The 22,086-nt window shown below is 42.1% G+C and overlaps 1 protein-coding gene across 1 annotated transcript in view; it reads right to left on the bottom strand.

The window, feature by feature from the left end:
• Positions 1 to 1,264: 1,264 nt before the first annotated feature.
• The window catches only part of LOC132132893 (nucleus accumbens-associated protein 2), a 40,954-nt gene continuing 20,132 nt past the window's right edge, over positions 1,265 to 22,086 (bottom strand). Inside the window, exons 2-6 of the mRNA XM_059545460.1 lie at positions 19,634 to 20,434; positions 5,570 to 5,746; positions 3,911 to 4,016; positions 2,800 to 2,897; positions 1,265 to 2,072 (exon numbers count right to left, since the gene is read on the bottom strand). Coding sequence (XP_059401443.1) covers positions 1,555 to 2,072; positions 2,800 to 2,897; positions 3,911 to 4,016; positions 5,570 to 5,746; positions 19,634 to 20,396 — 1,662 coding nt within the window. The 5' untranslated portion in view covers positions 20,397 to 20,434 and the 3' untranslated portion in view covers positions 1,265 to 1,554. The remainder of the gene's footprint in view (positions 2,073 to 2,799; positions 2,898 to 3,910; positions 4,017 to 5,569; positions 5,747 to 19,633; positions 20,435 to 22,086) is intronic.

Here is a 22,086-nt window from a genome sequence, read left to right as displayed (position 1 = left end):
CACACACAGGCATCGCTCTTCTGAAGAGACGATCACTAACATAGTCAAACTTGTGAAGATTGGCCTCTCACAACAAGGCATCAGATGTGCTGCGCTAAAAACTGAACATTAAATGTCACTTAACGCTCATGAAATGCATAATTTCAGCTTCAAACATACTATTAAACGCAGACATTTCTAAAGGTAGTAAATTAATCTCCCGAACGAACATGCCCAGATCGCAAAGATATGTTTAGGACCATTATGGTTGCAAATGAAGATAATTTACCTCAAAATGTTATAAAAAATCACTGCATTAGTCAATGATTCAATTACATTATTCTAAAAACTTATATGAAAACAGAAAAGAATATATATATATATATATATATATATATATATATATATATATATATATATATATATATATAGTTACAAATTAATTCCAAGTTGTTTCTTTTTTTATTTGTGCATTTTTTCATATATTTTTTATATTTCTTTATATTAATATAAATATTAGAATAGGGCTTAATTGTCACATAAATAATGGCACATAGCTGTGTTTACATACACTCATTTTCATCAGTCATGAATCCAATCTGGGTTCAGATTCTGTTCAGCTTATATGAATGATGACATATCTAAAAAGAAAACTGATATTTATGGCTAAAGAGCTTTTTTAGCAAATATTTTGTTAACATCCCGTCTCATCCATGGACCAGTTCTTAAAATGTACGTATGACGGGAAATGTTTTGCAAGGTATTATTGAATCTGATTAAGAAAATAGTCATTTTCAAGTGTTTATAAACGTAATGTTATCCTGTTGATCTTATTATTTCAGGACTACACTACTCCTTTCAATACGATCACAATTCATTCAGACTGAAAGCAAGTAGTCAGATTTAGCCATCAATCTGATCACAGACAGATTATTTGGATGTATGTAATGGATTATATGTAAACATACACTGATGGAGCTACATGAATGTCATTGGCTTCATCCTTATTTCCTCTTGATTTTGGGGTGTGAAGTGATCTGGTCATTATGGAAGCCCATTCCCGCCACTGAATAAAAAATAAAAAAGGTATTTTTATCTCACATTCTGACTTTTTTTCAGAATTGCATGATATAAACTAACGATTGCAGGTTTTAATGTCAGAATTGCAAGATATAAAGTCACAATTGCAAGTCTTTATAACGCAATTCTGATAAATTCTGAAAAAATTGTGTGATAAAAAGTCACAACCTTTTTTTTTTTTTTTTCTTTCAGTGGTGGAAACGGAACATGCTAAACTTATGTGACATACTGTGTCACATAACTTATAAACTTATTGTGAAAAATATAATGTTTCACAATGAAGGTCACCCGCTGTGCCACTGGTGTTATTTCCTTCTGCTCTCTGGAGCCATGATGAATGTCCTGCAACCGTCCAACTGGAAATCCAGCGTTTGAGCAAAATCAAATGCACGTGTGTTTGTGTGTTCTTCTTGATCGATGCCTGTGTGTGTTTGAGTCCTCCCTTCAGTGTTTATTCACATGGTGGATATGAACTGAAGGCTGGGTTCTCCAGTCTCACTTCCCGTTTACTCTCATGCCGTCCACAAACTCCTCCTCCTGCTGCTGCCTGTCAGGGGGTGTGGCCACACCAGCCTCGCCCTCAGTTCCTGGTTTGACAGGCCCCGCCCCCAATGTCCCATCTGTGCTATTGGTCTGGGCCTCTTCCTCCTCGTCCTCCTCGGCCTGTGTCTCCTCCTCGCCTCCATCCTGCGGGACATCGGGGCCGTCGCCATCCAGTGGTAAGTGAGTTCTCGCGGCTTCCTTGCGCTCGGTGTAGAGGCTCAGGCCCGAGGGTAGCATGTTCTTAAAGTCCGGCTCGAAGGGGAGCTGAATGCCCACCGGGAGGCCGCCGATGCCCAGACTGACGCCCGCTGCCACCAATGAGCCCTGGTACACCTCCATCCCATCCGGCAGCATAGACTGGATCTTGGGAAGCCAGCGCTTTCGCACGCGTCGCGCATTGGTGCACATGTCGGCGGCGATGACGTTCATCTCGCTTTCCTTAAAGTTGGGTGCAAAGTTCTGGCAGTAAACTAGAAAAAAAGAGCACATATTAGGAGCCTGAAAGAGAAGAAAACTAAAGCTGTATCAATTGTGAGCAAGCAGTGATTAATAGTTAATGTTGAATTCAGACACTGCATGATTATACTGCTTACTGGAAAGTTTTTTGTTGAGTTGCAAAAAATACATAAAATAATTAGATGATGCTGATTTCAATATCAATAAAACCTTTGTCATGTACAGTCTTTTCACAAAATAAGAAAAAATTTAAAATTATACATATATAAAAATATGTTAAAGTACTCCATTTAATGTCAAAGAAACTTACATAGATACAAATTAAGAAATAAATAAGCTTTTTCACAAAATCTGTCATTTTCTGTGGCTGTTTAGATGCAGTTAAAGCAGAAAACATCTAGTCACTAATTCTGACCTTGAAATTTTCAGGTTCATGCATGTGAAAATGGGCTGAGAACATGAGTTGTAATCTGCTCAGATTCAGACAGGAACCGTGTGTTTGTGGTGTTTTTCTACTGATTAAGGCAAAATACAAGACTTCTTCACCTTACTTGTGGTTGTCAAAAGCAAAAATGCTACAAGAAAGCATGACATGCTTGAGCAAAACAGACCCTATTTTTGGAATCAGCACCCAAAATGATTTAAGAAACAAATACTGGTTTTCATTCAGCAGATATGATGCAGGGCGCTGTAATGAATGTTGATTTGAACCTCACTGATGACACATAGAGAATAACGTACGTTTGACAGCGTTCAGGACTCGACTGTCCAGTGGTTTTCGGCTGGGGTCGCTGGTTGAAGATCGGATCCCCGTCCCACAGCTGTTTGCTAGTGTGTTCCTGCAGATTCAAAAAGCAGCCAGCAGAAGGTGCAGATGAGAGCAAAGCCATGAGACCAAAACACTCAATATCTCAATAACTGCACTGCACAAAACTGTACGGGTGTAACGGTACACATAATGATGGTTTGATATGCAAGTCAATTTTGAAATCATGCTCTTTTTGGTAAGCCATTTGGAAAAAAAGACTACATAAAAGTGTTTATTTTTCTTTTTTTTTTTTTTGAAACAGTCATTTACTGAACAAACTATGGCTCTGTCTTTAAATAAAAAAAAAAGATTCATTCTTCATACCACAGTTCATGGTACTAAAAGTGTCAGAGAAAGCGTAACTTCAACTTGGGTCTCGTGTGCCTTGATAGCCACATTACACATTACAGCTGTCACTGAATTTCTATCAGAGTTGTGCGACTGTTAATCACTGTTTGTGGACACCATAGAAATAAATGATGAGCTCAATCCAAACATTTGCCAATAGGCTGTTGATTAAACGATAAGCTGTTTTCCCACAAAAGCAAGGTATTTATTCAGCGTAGTGAAGCCTCTCCTCCAGTGACATCCGTTCATAAACCAGCTTCTGGTGTCTATCCCTGTGTTCTGCAACATTACACAGTTGTATTAATCTCGCAGGCTTGATTTAAAGTGGCTTTGGATTAACAAAGACTCATTTACTGTCAGAACAAGCCTTTATGCAGAGGGCAAATACTTGCATTCAATATAAATGCAGTGTGTAGCACACACATCAGACAGGAGAGCAAACTGCTTCAGTCTTATGATTCAGTTTCATACAAAGCAAATCTATTTGGACAATTTGGATAGTGTGGTTTTCTCACACCAGCTCACTCTGTCCTTCATTATTTTCAAAGTGTATTGATATGAACTGTATTGTCCCATCCATGCGCAGAGGTTAAAACAATACTGTATTTGTTCAGCACAAACGTGTGCCAAACCGAATGAGATATGTGTACTGTTACACCCGTGCAGACAGCGATCATCTGATGTGAGGACACACACCTGTCAAAGAAGGTGGCGAGGAGCCTGCGCAGCAGCACCTTGTGTTTGACACCAGCACACAGATGACAGTTCATCAGCTGACCTCTGGTCATGAACACACCTGTGCCTGAACAACAATACGACAATAACCAACGGCACTGGAGAACATCAGCACAGGGGAACAGGTTTAAACTAATAACTATTAACTAATTATCTCAGCATGTTTTTTTTTGCCAGCTGATTATTAACAGTACATTAGGACAGCTGTTTTGTATTACAAGTTTTCTGAAATCTTGTTTAAATATGCAAATTAAATTTTCTAATTAAATAAGCATGAATTTGCATAAATTTCCAGAACAGAAATCTGAACACTGGATAAAGCCAAATTCTTTTTTTTGTTGATTTTGTTGACATTTCCAGAGGGGATTTTGGATTTCTCTTTTTATCACTACATAAATCAGAAAATACTGTCAAAAGACAGAAAACAAACACATTTTTCACCATGTTTTTAGGAATAAAACATTGTAGAGGTCAGTGTGAATGGTATATAAACAAACTTTCAGAATATAGATAGGAATAAAACTGTAAAGTTTGGTGTATATAAGAGAAAAAAAACTGGTTTCCACTTGAAGTACATACAAAAAAATATTATTTCAGTCCTTTTACTTCAAAATGTCTCATTCAATTCAACTGCTTTACTTGTGGTTTCTCAGTATTTGTGAAATTTATTAGCAATTTTAAAATCGTTTCCAAGTAAATCTTAACCCTTGTGAAAATCTTACGATCTTGTGAGACAGAACTTTATACCTTAAGTCAAAAAAGCTACAAACAATATTTTTAGGACCTCCTAATGGAGATCCTGCAATCTACAGTATGTGTGCCTGAGGAAGGATGTACCCTTGTTCCAATCCATTCCCTTCACACCTTTGCAGACTCAGTTTCAGTTGACTGAATCTGAGGCTACGTTTACACAACAACGGTGTAGTCAAAAACGGAAGTTTTTACCTTACGTTTTTAAAACGTTTCACGTATACAAGATTTTTTTTTTCAAAACGATTTGCGTTTACACATCTGCGAAACATGAACAGAAATGTTGTATTATGTATTCTAATCCAGTAGTTGGCGCTACCTCTAGGTAAACAGTACCTCTAGGGAAGTGATAATTATGTCATATATGATGCGTCTTCACTGTTGGTTGTAATATTGGTGAAATAAATCCACACTTTACTGAAGAAGTGTTAGCAAACTCTTGAGCGGCAACAACTGTACCATGTACTCCGCCATTGTTGTGTATGTTTGTTTGTGCTTGCTTTTAAAATCAACACGTACTGCGCATGTCTGCATACCTAACATGTACTATGCACGCACATGACGTCTCCAAAGATTCCTGTATTGGGTATTTAAAGGGAAATGATAACAGTGGCATTTTCAAAAACTTGCACTTTGAAACCTGTTTTCAGTCCCCAAAATTCCGTTGTTGTGTAAACAAACAGGCAAAATGCATACAAAGTTTACCGTTTTTTGGCTGAACACGTTGTCGTGTAAACGGCCCCTGAGGCACAGTCACAATGTAAATGCATCAAACTACAGATACACATTCACATCCTAATCTGAATATTCCTGTAATGCTTTTGTCATCTCTGCTGACTTTGATAGGGCTGACTGAGTGATTTCACCAACCTGCCACCAGTTCCAGTTTCTCTCCGGGGTCTCCCTCTGTGTAGAGTTTGGGATGGCAGCGGTAGCCGATCTGACTGATGAGACTAGCGGGCAGAGCCACCAGATCCCTGCGGATCAGCACACATGAGCGGTTCTCCAGCGACACTGGCATGACCGCCATCTCCGGCTTCTCTGCCACTGGAAGAAACAGAGTGACGGAAACATTCAGAGCCTCTGATATGCCCTCAAATCCTGAAGTTTGAGAACTCAACACCGTTTGAGTCCATCTTCTAAAATCACTTCAGAATCTGTTCTGCACACTGTAGGAAATTCTATATACACTCTATTTACTTTACCTCATCAAAATCATTCAATCAATTTCAATTTCATTTTTAAGGTGAGACACTACAGGCAAAAACAGATTTTCTTGCATCTATCAATTTTGAGATTTTGGGCAGTTTTGCTTTTTATTTGTTTTCTGTCTATTGACAGTATTTTCTCATTTCTAGAGTAATGAAAAGAGAAATCCAAAATCAAACAACAATTTTCAATGTGGCTTTATCCAATGTTAATATTTCAATTCTGGAAATCAGTCTGCATGTAATAAGATAATGCCAGTAATTAGCATATTTACACATACAATTTTAGAACACCAGTAATACAAAAATAATGTTTGCAATTCTTAATGCAATCAATCAACTAGTTAGTTTAGTTTAGATTTTATTGTCATTGCATATCTTTACACAATGAAATTAAGATGACATCATTCAGTTAGCAGCTTAAAAGATAAAAAGTGACACTGTCAACAACAATTAATAGATAAATATATATAATAATAGAATAAAATAAAAATAAAAACATTTAAAAACACTGTGACGAGTGGGGCGGGGCCGAGGGACATGGGAGCGAGGCCGGGGGAGTGATTGGAGATGAACTACACCTGTTCGACCCACCGGTCTCGAGGCCCATGGAGGAGATGGAAGGATATAAAACTGGAGCGACGACAGTGAAGGACGAGAGAGGACCAGGCCTGGGCTTTTAGTTGTGTTTTGGGTTTTATTTGCGCGCACCAGTCGTCCGTGAGGGGCTGGTGCGCTGTTTTTGTGTTTATTTTGTTATTAAAATGTTTTTGATTGTCCGCCGGTTCCCGCCTCCTTCTTCCGGATGAATATGAAGGTTTATTCATTACAGTGGTGCCGAAGCCCGGGAGAAGGAGGGACGCGCTGCTGAAGATCCCTCGCCGCTGTGGTGAATCCGCGGTGCCATCGAGCTGGCGAGGAGTGTGCCGCCATGGACGCTCGAGGCGGTGGGCTGGAGCGAGTTGCCGGGGACGGGCGAGCTCGCTACCGGCCGCCCACGATGTGGAGAGACGGCTGCCGTCCGTGAGGGAGCGGAGGAGTCGGCGCCGTTCGCCAGGTGGCCGGAGCCTGCTGCCTTCCGCCGGAACGGGGAGGAGCAGGGAACGGGGGACTCCTGCCGGCTGCCCAAAACCGGAGGAGCCGTCGCCGTCCACCGGGCGGCGGAGGAGTGTCGTGCCGTCCGCCGAGGGCCGTCCAGTGCCACCGCCAGGCACCGCGGAGGAGATCGCCCAGCTGGTGGAGGGCCGAGCAGCGGTGCGTCTGGGAACCGGAATTTTTTTTTTTCCTCTCTCGTCTCTGTCGCTCCTCCTTCCATCTCCTTTTCTCTCGCCTCGTCTGTCCTACCCCCAGGTTCCCGCAGGTCCCCGTGAGCGGCCCCCCCGGAGGGAGGGGGGGGGGGGAGTAGAGCGCAGTGTCGGGAGTACCCCCCGGCCTGCGAGGGGCGATGGGGGTATGTGACGAGTGGGGCGGGGCCGAGGGACATGGGAGCGAGGCCGGGGGAGTGATTGGAGATGAACTACACCTGTTCGACCCACCGGTCTCGAGGCCCATGGAGGAGATGGAAGGATATAAAACTGGAGCGACGACAGTGAAGGACGAGAGAGGACCAGGCCTGGGCTTTTAGTTGTGTTTTGGTTTTTATTTTGCGCGCATCAGTCGTCCGTGAGGGGCTGATGCGCTGCTTTGTGTTTATTTTGTTATTAAAATGTTTTTGATTGTCCGCCGGTTCCCGCCTTCTTCTTCCGGATGAATATGAAGGTTGATATCGTTACAAACACACAGTATGATTCAAGTCCAGATTTAATTAGCCTTTGGAAAGAAACTGCTTCTCATGCGGTTTGTCCGCGCCCTCATGACCCTGAGCCGGCCTGAGGGTAGGGTGTCAAACAGGGTATAGCCAGGATGTGTAGGATCCGCCCTGATACTTGCTGCTCTTCTCTGCAGCCTACTGTAATAGATATCCTCAAGGCTTGGAAGAGGTGCACCAATGATTCTCTGGGCAGTTTTAATTACCCGCTGCAGATCTTTTTTTTCCTCAATGCAGCTGGAAAACCACACTGTACAACTGTATGCCAGCACACTCTCTATTGTGCACCTGTAAAAGTTTTTGAGGAGTGTCTGCGGGAGCCCAGTACGTCTTAGGGTTCGCAGGAAAAAGAGTCTGCTGAGCTTTTTTCCCTATCTCTTTGGTGTTCACTCCCCAGGTCAGATCCTCCGCCAGATGCAGCCCTAAATATCTGAAACTTTGGACCTGTTCCACCTCTTCTCCCTGTATCTCAAGACTGTCATGTTTGTTGGTTTAGCATTTACTAAAATCAATTATGATTTCTTTTGTTTTGTTTTTTTGTGTTGAGGAATAAACTGTTTCTGCTACACAATGATACCAGTGATTGGACCTCCTCCCTGTAGGCGGTCTCCTCGTTGTTTGTTACCAGCCCTACCACAGCTGTGTCATCTGCAAATTTGAAAATGGAATTTGAATCATGAATGGGAAAACAGTCACAGGTGAATAGCGAGTAAAGGAGCGGACTAAGAACACAACCCTAGGGAGTGCCAGTGTTGAGGATGGTGGTGGAGGAGGTAAGATTTCCAAGTCTGACATGCTGGAGTCTGTCTGTGAGAAAGTTCTTGATCCACTTACAGAGGTGAGAGTCCAGGCTAAGCAACAGCAGTTTGTTGACTAGCTTGCTAGAGTTGATGGAGTTAAAAGCTGAACTAAAGTCAACAAAAAGCATCATGACATATGTGTTGGGGTTCTCCAAGTGAGTGAGGGCAGTGTGAAGAGCAAGTGAGATGGCATCATCGGTACATCTGTTGGCTCTGTAGGCAAATTGGTGTTTGTCCAGATTAGCTGGAATAAAGGCCTTGATGCTGTTCATTACCAATCTCTCAAAACATTTCATTATGACTCGTGTTAATGCTATTAGTCTATAGTTGTTCAAGCATGCAACAGTTGTCTGTTTTGGAACAGGTATGATGGTAGCAGTCTTTAGGCAGGTAGGAACTATAGCCTCCTTCAATGACCTGTTAAATATGTCAGTCCAAACAGCTGCAAGCTGGTGAGCACAGACCTTTAGTACACGTCCTGGGACCCCATCTGGTCCAGGTGCTTTTCTGATGTTCTGCAAGGCCCGCTTGACCTGGTGCTGATCTAGTACGATTGGTTGCTCATCCACATGAGCACTGACGATGGTCTGTCCTACACTGGCTCCATCCTCAAAGCGGGCAAAGAAGAGATTCAGCTGGTCCGGAAGAGAAGGGTCAGCAGAAAAGGGTGGGCCATAGTTTGCTGTATTGTTTGGTATTGTCCTGACTCCCTGCCACATGCTGCGATGATTATTTTCTTTAAAATGCTGTTCGATGCGCAGCTTGTAATTTTTCTCAGAAGAAGAGATCCCCCTTCTAAGGTCAACTCTGGATTTCCTGTAGGCCTCCTGGTCCCCAGATCGCAAAGCAGCATCCCTAGCTTTCAGAAGAATATATACATTTCTGTTAAACCAGGGCTTTTGGTTAGGGATCAGTTTAACATGTTTGGGTGGTATTTTCAATACAGAACTTAATGTATGACTATACTGTGGTAGTTAGGGGTGTAACGGTACGTGTATTCGTACCAGACTGTTTCGGTACAGGGCTTTCGGTACGGTGCATGTGTGTACTGAATGACCGAATGCAATATTTTGTGTTTTCAAACTAACATATTAAGTGGCGGAAGTCTCTGCGTTCAGCGCAAATCCCGCGCTGCAGCTGATTCTAAGGCCGGTGACACACTGGCCGCGTGGCGTGAGCAGTGACGGACTGGCCATTGGGCAATGTGGGCAAATGCCACTGCGGCCGCCTGGTCTCATCACTTGCTGTGGCTGCATCACAAACAAATAAATAGGCTAAATAAAGCGAGGAAGCGGCCGCCTATTGGTGCAATGGCTGCAAGCGGCAGCACCACCAGCGGCTCGCTCGCCGGCGCTCATCACAACTTGTGGCGCACATATAAAAAGGCTAAATAAATAAATAAAGCGGAGATGCGGCTGCCTTTTGGCGGATTGGCCGCCCGCAACCGGCAGCACAACCATATAAAAAGGCTAAATAAATAAAGCGGAGTGTTTGCAACAATAGGCCGTCGCAAATCAACAGACTAAGTACTATATGAACTGACAAAATGTAAAAATGTGTACCTTGAATCAATGCAATAGTCGCTTTGGATAAAAGCGTCTGCATGAATAATGTAAATGTAAATGTAAATATGAATAAAATAATAATAAATTATAAATATTATTATGAGTCACTCCTCAAATATGAGACAGTTCTCACTGCACAGTTGTTCCTGCGTGTTTTCACACTCACATCGCCTTTGTCAAAGTATCTCCAAACCAATGCCATGGATCTCTTGACTGCCCATCGCATGGTGACAGAAACACACCACAAACTTAAAAACTTTGTCAGAGACTTTGACACAGTGAAAGACGCAGCAGACAATTTTGTGAAATGGGCTAATGGTGGATTCCAAAATGTGGATTCTGAGATGGAAGTGCAGGCTTCACTGCCATCAAAACGGTTGAAAAAAAGAAAAACAATGCCAGGAGAGTCTACCGATGAAGAAAACACAACTGAAGACTCACTGACAGCTTACAGAATCAATGTTCACAACATCATTCTTGATACAGTCTCTGAATGCATGCACCGCCGCTTCCTGCAGCACGGGAAACTTTATGCTGACTTATCACTACTTGATCCGCTTCATTTTCCAGAAATAAATTCAAATAGACTCCCTCATAATGCACTTGAGGACATAAGTAAATGCCTCATTCCATTTGATAAAGATGCAACAGTTGAACATTTACAGTCTGAGTTGTACAGTCTGGCCCTCCACTGGAACACTATTAAAAAGTCCCCTCTCAGTGAGTACACAACCAGAGAGTCACAGTCTCTTACCTCTGAGGAAGAAGACAATCAGGAGGACATGGAGGAAATTGATCTAGTTAGCAAAAGATGCACAGCCTGCAGGAACTGTGCTGTGTGTTGCTACTTCCTCCTCCAGCAGCTGAAGTTTTTTTCACATGCATACCACAAAATACAGTTGGCCTACAAATTTTTGTTGACCCTGTCCTGCACACAAGTGGCATGTGAAAGAAGCTTCTCGAAACTGAAGTTCATCAAGAGTCGTCTTAGGAGCAGAATGCGAGAGGAAAATTTGGAAGCCTTCATGTTGATGGCAACAGAGAAGGAGATCCTCATGAGACTGGATACAGATTATGTGATTGACAGAGTGGCAGAGAAAAGCTAATTATTGTGCAACCTGCTACTGTAACCACATGAAGGTAAAACATTTATTTTTTATGTCTTTGGTTAAGCTATTATTTGAGTGTGTTGTTTGTGTAATGTTATGTTTCTTTGTTGGTTGCAGATGACTTGAGAAGACAAATGTGGCCTCTCTGCTAAAATTGCCAGGGCCTCTTTTTGGTGCCAGTCCGCCACTGGGCGTGAGCGTGGCGTTTCTGCTGCGTGTCAGTTGCGTGACGGCTGCTTCGCGTTTTCTGTGTCTTTACACACCAGAATTGTGCCTGATGCGGCGCTGGCGTGCTGCTGCTACTGTAGGTGACATAGAGGGAGGCCGCCGACAGACCAGAATCTTGTCTTCACGACAACAATATCTATACTTCATGTTGAGCATAAATATAAAGCCTACTGATAAAGGACACCGTCAACAGTATTGACGGCAAAATAGACTATGTTTGACAGGTGCAATATGCCAGTGTGTCACCGGCCTAAGTTTTTCAAAAGGAATCACGCGAGTGTGAACATCACTACAACTAGGAAAAAAACGATTGTAATTCAAACGCAGCTCCCGTCGGCATTTAAACAGACCTTTGCTCTTAATTCCGATCGGCCCAACGCAATAACGAAATCTGAGCAGGTCTAAAAACTGAAACTGTTGATGCTGCACTTTACACTTTGGAAAAGTTATATACATTTTTTAAATATGAGCAGGCCTACAAGCTGGGATTGGTAACTTTGCAGCAGTATTTTATTTCTTATTCTTTTTTTATATTATCTATATTTTATTAAAAAGTATTTAAAAAAGTGTAAACAAATTGTAAAAAAAAGTTTATAGTAATAAACAACCTACAGTTTGATGTTTGCATTTCTTTCCCTTACTATACCGAAAATGAACCGAACCGTGACTTTTGCGTACCGTTACACCCCTAGTGGTAGTGTATTGCCCATGATCAAATGTCTGTATGATCAAAGAGCTACCCACATAGTATCTTCAAAACAGTCCTGTAGTGCAGATTCTGTTTCCTCAGTCTAGATCTGCACAGTCTTGATTTGGCATCTAGTTCTGTTAGCAACAGATCTGTATGTTGGTCTCAGGAAAAAGCCACATGATCAGATTGACCGAGGTGGGGGGCTGGCAGTGCTCTATAGGCTCCCTTTATATTCGTATACAGCTGATACACTGTTTTCCCTTCCTCGTTCCAATCTTAATGTTTTTGTGAAACTTAGGTAGGACTGACTTTAAGTTTGAATGATTAAAGTCTCCCGTCACAATGAAGAGACTGTCAGTTAGCTTGTTTTGTTGTGCACTGATAGCCTCGTACAGTTTTTTTCATGGCTAACTTAGCATTAGCCCGTGGGTGGACATACACAGCAGCCACAAAAACAGCAGTGAACTCCCGGGGTAAATAAAATGGTCTGCATTTTAGCAGCAGGAATTCCATGTCTGCACAGCAATGTTTCTCCATGACAGTAACATCCATACACCAGTTGTTATTTATAAACACACTTACTCCTCCCCCTCTCATCTTACTAGACTGTAGTGTGCGGTCTGATCTATAAACACCGCGACCTGCTAGCTCCACAGCTGTATCCCGGATGTTCTCATGTAGCCATGTCTCTGATATTATCGTGACACAACCGTTTCCACGGTGATCTGTAGTCCGGAGTCTCATCTCGTCCATCTTGTTGACGAGAGAGCGGGCATTAGCAAGAATTACCATACTGGGGAAGTCGTGGCCTAATGGTTAGAGAGTCGGACTCGCAATCGAAGGGTTGTGAGTTCGAGTCTCGGGCCGGCAGGAATTGTAGGTGGGGGGAGTGCATGTACAGTGCTCTCTCCACCCTCAATACCACGACTTAGGTGCCCTTGAGCAAGGCATCGAACCCCCAACTGCTCCCCGGGTGCCGCAGCATAAATGGCTGCCCACTGCTCCGGGTGTGTGTTCACAGTGTGTGTGTGTGTGTTCACTGCTCTGTGTGTGTGCACTTTGGATGGGTTAAATGCAGAGCACGAATTCTGAGTATGGGTCACCATCAAAATGCTGGGCACAGCAGGTTTATGTGGAGCTAAGCAAAGCCTGTCCCGGCTCACAGCCCTCTTCCCCCGCTTCTGCTTCCGTGTCCTCCTCGGTCGGTGTCTCATCCCGGAGACTCGGATTAGTTCCCTACACTTCCTTGGCCAAATAATCTCCACTGGGAATGTTCAGTTTTTCCACCGCGAATGCCGTTTCTTATCATCAATAGTGTAGATCGAGTGTACTTCACCATAAAGTTGCTAAGCAAAGGATAGTGCCAAGCTGCTGCGTGTGCCTGAGCTGCCATATTCCCATCCCATTCCCAACTAGGGAAGTGTGCTGAAATCTATTAGTTATTTATTTGAACCTTTTCACCTGGTAGAGTCTTGCCTTAAGTTTTTGGAATTCAACAACACAAGATTGAAAAAAAAATGAGCTGGATGAATAGAGCAGCCTATTTGATACTTAAAATGTAAGTTAAGTTGAATTAGACGTTTTTACAGTGACTCTATTCAGGGAAAGTGCCTACTCTTCACTTTGACGCATTCAATTTCCTCAACTAAATAAAGCTGTGCACTGACACAACTTCTGCTTCAGTTCTTACTATCGCCAATTACACACACAAAAGATGTGTGAGCTCTCAAATAACCCACAATGTGACCCTCTGGAGTGGTGACTGATTACAGACTGAATGCATTTCACAATCTGTGACACCGGAGCGCCGGACGAGAGCTGCAGTGAATGTCACCGCAGAGAGACACAAGCTCCTGTACGGCCCTTTCTACAGTCAAGACAGATCTGAATAGTTACCAAACACACGGGACAAATCAAGACAGGGACTCTGACCATAGATCAGCACGTTACTCAACACAACAGCCAACATTTCACTCTCAAATTGACCTCTCAGCTAGGGGTGTGACGATAACCGCATCACCGCAACACCGCATTAATGAGATGCCTACCGCGGTGTGAGGTCATCACCGCACATGATTTTTTTTTTTTTTTGCTGAAACTTACAGGACTGCATATGGTGTGTGATATGAACTATAAATACATTCATCTTTGCTAATAATTTACTTTTTCCGCGAGTCCTACGTTCAAGGGCTTCTGGGGGAAAAGCCTGCATCCTGCGCAAGGGAGGGGCAGTCCATTAAACATATGGGGGATTTTTTTGTGTGTGTGTCTGATTTTTAATTAACTGCTAGCCATGTTTCAGTACTTGTAATGTTTACAGATAATGTTAAATTAAATACACACAAACACGGGCATAAAAGACAATAACGTAACTTAAACAGTTGGAGTTAGTTAGATTTTAATTGCAAGTAGGTAATTAACTACCGGTAGCTATCACTTCATATGGTATAGGCAATAACCGTTGCCAGCGCTAGCTGACATTATTAAAAAAATGGCCACGAATTTAGTGTCTAAACCCAATACTGTGTCGCCTATTTGGGCACACTTTGGCTTTGAGTCAGATGACAAGGGAGAGCCGGTGAATTTGGACAAGGCAGTATGCCGTATTTGTCGCACAAAAGTATCCGTCTCGCGAGGAAATACAACTAATTTAAGATCACATCTGAGAATTAACCATCCTGTGGCGTTTGCCGGACTTGGGAGCACCAGCAGCACACCAACCTTAGCTACAACCTCAGGCCAGCAGCGACAGTTGGGAGTCTCCGAGGCCTTTGCGAGAGGTGCGAAGTACCAAAGAGGCAGTAATCAGTGGCGAGCGCTTACTGATAGCGTGACTCGTTACCTGGTTGAAGAAATGGTGCCATTCCGTACCGTTGAGAAGCCAGCGTTCAAAGCCATGTTACATACATTTGATAAGCAATATGTACTTCCTGACCGAAAGTACTTTTCTCAAACAGCGATCCCTGAAAAGTATCTGTCAGTGAAGGACGGCATAATACAGGACTTAAAATACGTTGATTATTTCTCAGTGACAACTGATATGTGGTCAAGCGTAAACATGATGCCATACATGAGCCTGACCATACATTATCTCAGCGCAAACTGTGAACTAAAATCGAAGTGCCTGGAGACTGTGTTCACGCCAGAAAGCCATACGGGTGACAACCTGGCGGAAGCCCTCAGGTCCTCCTTCCAAGAGTGGTCCCTGGACGAGAGGAAACTGGTCTGTATTACAACGGACAATGGAGCAAATATTGTGGCTGCGGTCCGAAAGCTTGGCTGGACATGGCTAAGTTGCTTTGGCCATAATCTACATTTAGCCGTCACCAATTCGATGAAGTCAGAAAAGGACCGCACTGCCCGAGCCATGGGTGTCTGCAGAAATTTGGTGACGGCTTTCTCCCAGAGCTGGCAGAAGAAGAAAAAGCTCCAGAGAGAGCAAGTCGAGCACAACCTGCCCCAACACTGCTTAGTTCTGGTGAGTTGTGCTAAACTTCGATTCTACTTTCTTTAGAGGTTGTTTTTCAGGTAACAGTCCGTGGATATAAACGTACTCGTCCAAACGCAACATGTTGAAACTTTGAACAATTTATTCTATATAATAAAGGGTTGCAAACGGTGACAAAACCTGCTGTATAATTCATATTAAACTCAAAAGATATATAAAAAAAGTAATCTATAAATAAATGTTAATTCATATTATTGTTAATATGTTTATGATGTAATAATTATAATTTTTCAAAGCGAATACAAAACGATATCGAAAAAAAAGTTATATAAATAAATGTTATTTCATATTATTGTTAATGTTTATAATAATTCTAATTTTTCAAAGCGAATATGAAACGATATCGAAAAAAGTTATATAAATAAATGTTATTTCATATTATTGTTAATATGTTTATGATGTAATAATTATACATTATCAAAGCGAATACGAAACGAAATAAGGAAATATAAAATAGCCTACTGTAAATAACTGGGCAAAACTTATGGAAACGCCAATCAATGCTCTGATTGTGAGCACGATTTAGGCTACTAATTCGTTCCCTCGATTTATAAATAATGCGCACAATTTACTATTTCGTTCCCTCGATTTGCAAAATCGTGGGACGATTTACTTTGTTCTTTCGACATGCTAAACGTAGCCTACGATTTAGCCTATTTTTTTCCTGCATGTAATGTGCGGAGCTCCGTACGATAAAACAGATGTCAAAAATAGCCTACACATTAAATAAAAAATAAAGAAATGGAAAATAAGGATAATAGCATCATATATAGGACTATAGGGCATAGGCTACAAAATACAGATTGATGTGAACATTGCACTTGTCGGGAAAAGGAGACAGTGGCACGGTGTATAGAAAATATATATTTTATTGCACAGGACAAAAAACATAGCCTAATTGGGGATTACAATTGTGTTTTAAATGTTTTCACAGGATTGTCCTACCAGGTGGGGCACTAAGCAGAAAATGGTTGCGCGCGTTCTTGAGCAAGTCCCAGCCATTAGGCGGGTTTTGATGGATGACCGGCGCAGCCAACATTTGATACCGACGTGGCAGGACATCGAAGTCCTCGAATCCATTAATGCAGCGCTGAAGAAGGTTGCAGATTTTACAGATGCGCTGTCTTCCGAGAAGACCGTTACAGCGTCCTCTGTTAAACCAGTCCTACAGTTATTAACTGAGGATCTTTTGCTCCCAACCGATGACGATACGGAGTTGACGCGCAACCTGAAAAAAAAAATGGTTGGAGTCTTGAAAGACAAATATAGTGCACCTGCCACACAGCAACTATTGGCAAAGGCCTCATTCATTGACCCAAGACACAAGGACATCAACCCACGCGATGACGTTAAAGATGCGCTCCTGGAGGAGATGCTGGCAGTGCCCGAAGAACGGCGTGATATCGGGGATGGAGAAGCTGCAATGAGTGCCGCTGCGGCTGGAGAGGGAGAAGGAGAAAGTGCGCCATCTTCTCCTCCTCCTCCAAAAAAAAAAAAGAATCTTGCGGACCTGCTTGGAATGAGAAGAGCACAATCCTCCAATCCGGTTCCAAAAAGAATCCGTGCAGACACTGAAGTCACAAGGTATTTGCAGGAGGAAGCACTCGATCTGCACTCTGATCCGCTTGCCTGGTGGCGGGATAATCAGGCTCGATTCCCTCTTCTGTCAAAAGTGGCAAGAAAATATATGTCTATATGCGCTACGAGCACTCCATCGGAGCGTGTATTCAGTGCGGCTGGCAACATCGTCACCCCGTTAAGATCCTCGCTGAAACCTGACAAGGTTAACATGTTGGTTTTCCTGTCACGCAACATGAAGACGGAAAAATAAAAGCAGCAGCACGATTCACTTAAACGGCCCAACAGACAAACGCTTGTTCACTTTTTGTTTTGTTGTTTTGCACTTTAAAAAAGGTTGTTCATGTTTAGCCTATATAGTTAACTATTAATATTTAGCTACAATTTAATATAAATTTTAATTTGTTTATTAGTTTATAATAGAATATTGCTTTATAATTATTAAGAAAAAAGTTTAACTTTAGCCTAATCATTAGTTAATTATTAATATTTACCATTTAGTATAACTGTAACTGTTATTTGTTTATTTGTTAATAAAGAATACTGCGTTGTAATTATTAATTTCCATATTATTCATTTCCATTACAAGCTGCATGCGTTCTTGAGTGTGTGACGCAACCGCCGGGGGATTTTGTGTGTTTGTGTGTGTGTGGGGTGGGGGGTGGGGGGGGGGCGGTTAACCGCCAAATCGCGAGTCTATTTGCTTCATCACCGCGGTAAGAAAAAATCCCATACCGTCACAGCCCTACTCTCAGCTCACTTTCTTTAAACTCTGACTCATTAACCTCATGCTCAACTTACATTAGCATAACAACTAAAGTTGGTGTTTTTCCATTGGAATATCATTAGACAGATTCAGCAAATTTTGATGGTTCATACAAAGAATTTTGCTTGTGATATTTATGTTCTTTTTATCTCAAAAGTTGCCTGTACTTTCTGGAAGTATTTCATAATTTCATATTTTAGTGAGTGCCATCATCATTTTTTTCTTTATCCCTTTTTAACATTTATATTTATATTGTCTTCTTCTAACTCTAACAGTTCAACTTTGTTATGGGAGAAACATTTTCTATGAGAAAGTCTTTGAAGTAATTTTTGTTAATTCAGGCCACTTTTATTCATTTTTGCCCTGATCTTTACACATGAAACATTTTAAATGTATCAGGGTTGGTTAATTTTCAAAGTAAAATGGGTTATTAATAAATTTGAATTAAGATATGTTATTTATTAGCACTATGTCCTGAGAATGACCCTCCTATGCTTTAAAGTGAGTGCATTCAGAAGAAAGCAACACTGTAATAATACATCAGGTTATCTTCAGCACGTGTCTCTGATATCACAGTTAAACAGACATCATGAACCGCACATGTCTTTACTGCCTATTTTATGTCTCACAACAGCATTTTTTTGTTCAATTCTGACAGTCATTATAATGAACTGCAAGCTCAGGGATGAAACGGCCATCCTGAAATATAATTAGGTGCATTAGTTTTAGTTGGCTCTGGCTCATCTTAACGGACTGTTCTCTACTTAAAATTGTCTAGACAACTTCACATGCTGCTCCAAATGAGCCTGTAACCTATTTAACAGCAACGAAAGTGGCTTCTGGTGTAGTAGTGAATGACTGGAAATGATCCCAGTGTATAATATCCATATCCATTATTCCATTGCTAAAAGTATAGTGATGTGTTGCATGTAAATGGTTACTTATTACATTCACTACCATTCAAAAGTTTGGGGTCAGTAAGATCAGGTTTTTGAAAGAAATCTCTTCTGCTCACCATTTATTTAATCAAAAGTACAGTAATAAATATTGAAAATATATTGTAATTCTGAATATTACACTTCAAAAGTTAGAATAGAATTAAAATCAAAATATAATTTCCATGTGTTTTACTGCCATGCCAGATTAAACATTCAAGCGATTTTTAAAGCATTCAAACTCAAGAAGACGCAAGACAACCACATTCTGTACTCATGCGCTGTGTTCTGTGTGCAGAGACTTTCTTGCTTTAAGGACCATAAAAACATTGCCAATTTGAACATTCAAGAGATTCTAAAGTATTCAAGTTCAAAAAGATGCGAATAACAACTCCATTCAGTGCGAGTATCTTCTAAAATAATTATGTCTTTAAGTGAACTTAAACAGTTGATAAACAATAGGGTGTGTGTATCATTATATTTGATCCATGCATTGTCTCTTAAAGTAAAATGCTGTGGTATCGAAATTGTAATCGAAAATTGTAAAATGTAACTGATGTTTAAAATTTTGATTAAATTGATGAAAACTCTGAGAATGGGGCAGGTTATCAAAAGGTAGAATTCATGAAACATTAAACTTCCCATAACTGACATCATCATTTCATCTCTAAACAAAGATAACCTCAAATGTTCAGCTTTCATTAGCCTTTCATTCAAATCAACCGAAGTAAAGCTGTACCTCCGTAAGGGTTGGCCGAGCGGCCGCACAGCTGGCTGTAGGTCTCGTCTGAGTCGAACGGCTCTTCCTCAAACTCCTCATCTTCATTCTGGTACGATGTGGGGCTGTCGGTGGTCGGAAGGCTGGATGCTCCCGGACTGGAACGCTCTCCGAGATACGCCGGAACCCCAAGTGGAAATGTGCCCCATGACAACAGTGGCACGCCCCGTCCAGAACGCGTCCCATCACCACCGCTGGCTCGTTTAGCCAGCGGCTCTTCCAGCTTGATCCTGCGGGTCTGCGATGGCAGCGAGGGCGACCAGCCGGCCGGCACCAGCGGATGGGTGTTGGGACTCTGTGGGTCCGAGTTGGGCTCGTCCATGGAGGCTGTGGCTGAGTCGCAGTGTGGTGAGTTGGCTTTGAACATGAGGTCCATACCACGCTCCACAATGTGCTGGATCTGCAGGTACCCGGCGGTGTACATCACGACCAGCTGCTCGCTGGCGGCCATGGTCAGTTTCCCCGTGTAGCAAAAGCTGAGGATCTGCTGGAAACAGGCTGGCGTGACGGAGGATGGCAGCTCGAACTGTGCTTTGCTGCTGCCGCTGAACAAGTCGCGAAAGTACAGGCTGCTGGCAGCCAGCACGGCGCGGTGGGCCTTGAACGCCTGACCCTTCACCACGATGGAGACGTCGCAGTACTGGCCCTGCAGCCGCTGCTCATTCAGGGAGCCCAGCACCATGCTGCCGAAGTTAGGGATCTCCATGTGGAGCATCTGGGACATGGCGGTCACACCGTAGACAGAGCCAGAGAGAGGGTCATCTGGACAGAGACGAGACACAATGAAAGTGAGAAACAGCCACATTGAGAGAAAATGAGAGAATATATGCATGCATGAACACGTCTGATAATGAGATATTATGTCCAGGATTAACCAAAATGTGAACCTTAAAAAAAATTTTTTTTTTGATGAACATTTGATGGGCACCATTGACTTCCATAGTATTTTTTTCTTCATTCTGGAAGTGAACTATTCTTTTATTCATGACAGCTTGAGGCACATTCTTCACGCATAAATTTATGAATTAGTGAGTTATCAGCATCTTCCTCTAACACTCCCTCTGAGTTCAAACAAACCAATATCCCGGAGTAATGCATGCACTCAAACAGTACACTGACTGAACTGCTGTGAAGAGAGAACTGAAGATGAACACCGAGCCGAGCCAGATAAGAAGAATCGAGGAGCTGATGATACTGCGCATGTGTGATTCAGCGTGAAGCAGACTGACACACAGGGCGTCTGAACCGAACTGATTCTTTTGGTGATTGATTCTGAACTGATTCTTTGCTAGTGTTATGAGCGCGGGTAAACCGAAGGCTTGAATCACGGGCAATCATCGCAAATGACGCCATTACGTCGAGCGCAAAAGAACCGGTGAACCGTTTTCTTCAACCGGTTTATTGAATCGAACTGTCCGAAAGAACTACTGGTGATCCGAAAACCGATGCAACCGGTTCTTGACTCGTGAACGAGTCAGTCTTTTGTTCGTTATCTGGCTCGGCTCGGTGTTTATCTTCAGTTCTCTCTTCACAGCAGTTCAGTCAGTGTACTGTTTGAGTACATGAATTACTCCGGGATATTGGTTTGTTTGAACTCAGAGGGAGTGTCAGCCACATTAAAAAAGTTAACAGCTTAAGTCATTTGTGGATTAATGCGTATTAGAGATGCGAACCGTTTAAAACGATTCAGTTCGATTTGGTGAACTGAATGATTCGTTTGCGAAGCGGATATCCAGACTGCTTTGTTTTGAACTCTCTCACACAACAGACACGGAAGAGAAGACAATGCTGAATAAAGTCGTCATTTTTGCTATTTTTTTACCAAAATGTATTTTCGATGCTTCAAAAAATTCTAACTGACCATCTGATGTCACATGGACTACTTTGATTATGTTTTTTTTTACCTTTCTGGACATGGACAGTATACCGTACACACAGCTTCAATGGAGGGACTGAGAGCTCTCGGACTAAATCTAAAATATTTTAAACTGTGTTCCAAAGATAAACAGAGGTCTCACGGGTTTGAAACAACATGAGGGTAAGTTATTAATTACATAATGTTGCTATCTGGGTGAACTAACCCTTTAACATCAGCTAGACATCCCAGAAGAGCATCCAAACCCTTGTTATTAGATTCCAATGGCAGATAGATTTGGGTATCACCTGCATAAAAATGAAAGGAGACACCATGTTTCCTAAAAATTTACCCCAGGGGAAGCATGTACAAAGAGAACAAGATTGGAGCGAGAATAGAGCCTTGAGGGACACCGCACGTAAAGGGAGCTGCATAATAAGTAAATTCACCAACATTAACAGAGAACGTTCTATTGTTAAAATAGGATTGAAACCATTTGAGAGCATCACCCTGAATGCCCACTCAGTGCTCCAAACGAGAAATCAAAACAGATTGGTCA

The sequence above is a fragment of the Carassius carassius genome, chromosome 4 (genome assembly GCF_963082965.1).
Source record: "Carassius carassius chromosome 4, fCarCar2.1, whole genome shotgun sequence".
NCBI classification, from domain to species: Eukaryota; Metazoa; Chordata; class Actinopteri; order Cypriniformes; family Cyprinidae; genus Carassius; species Carassius carassius.
The sequence above is the reverse complement of the archived record's forward strand: the minus strand, read 5'-3'. Positions and strand labels throughout refer to the sequence as shown.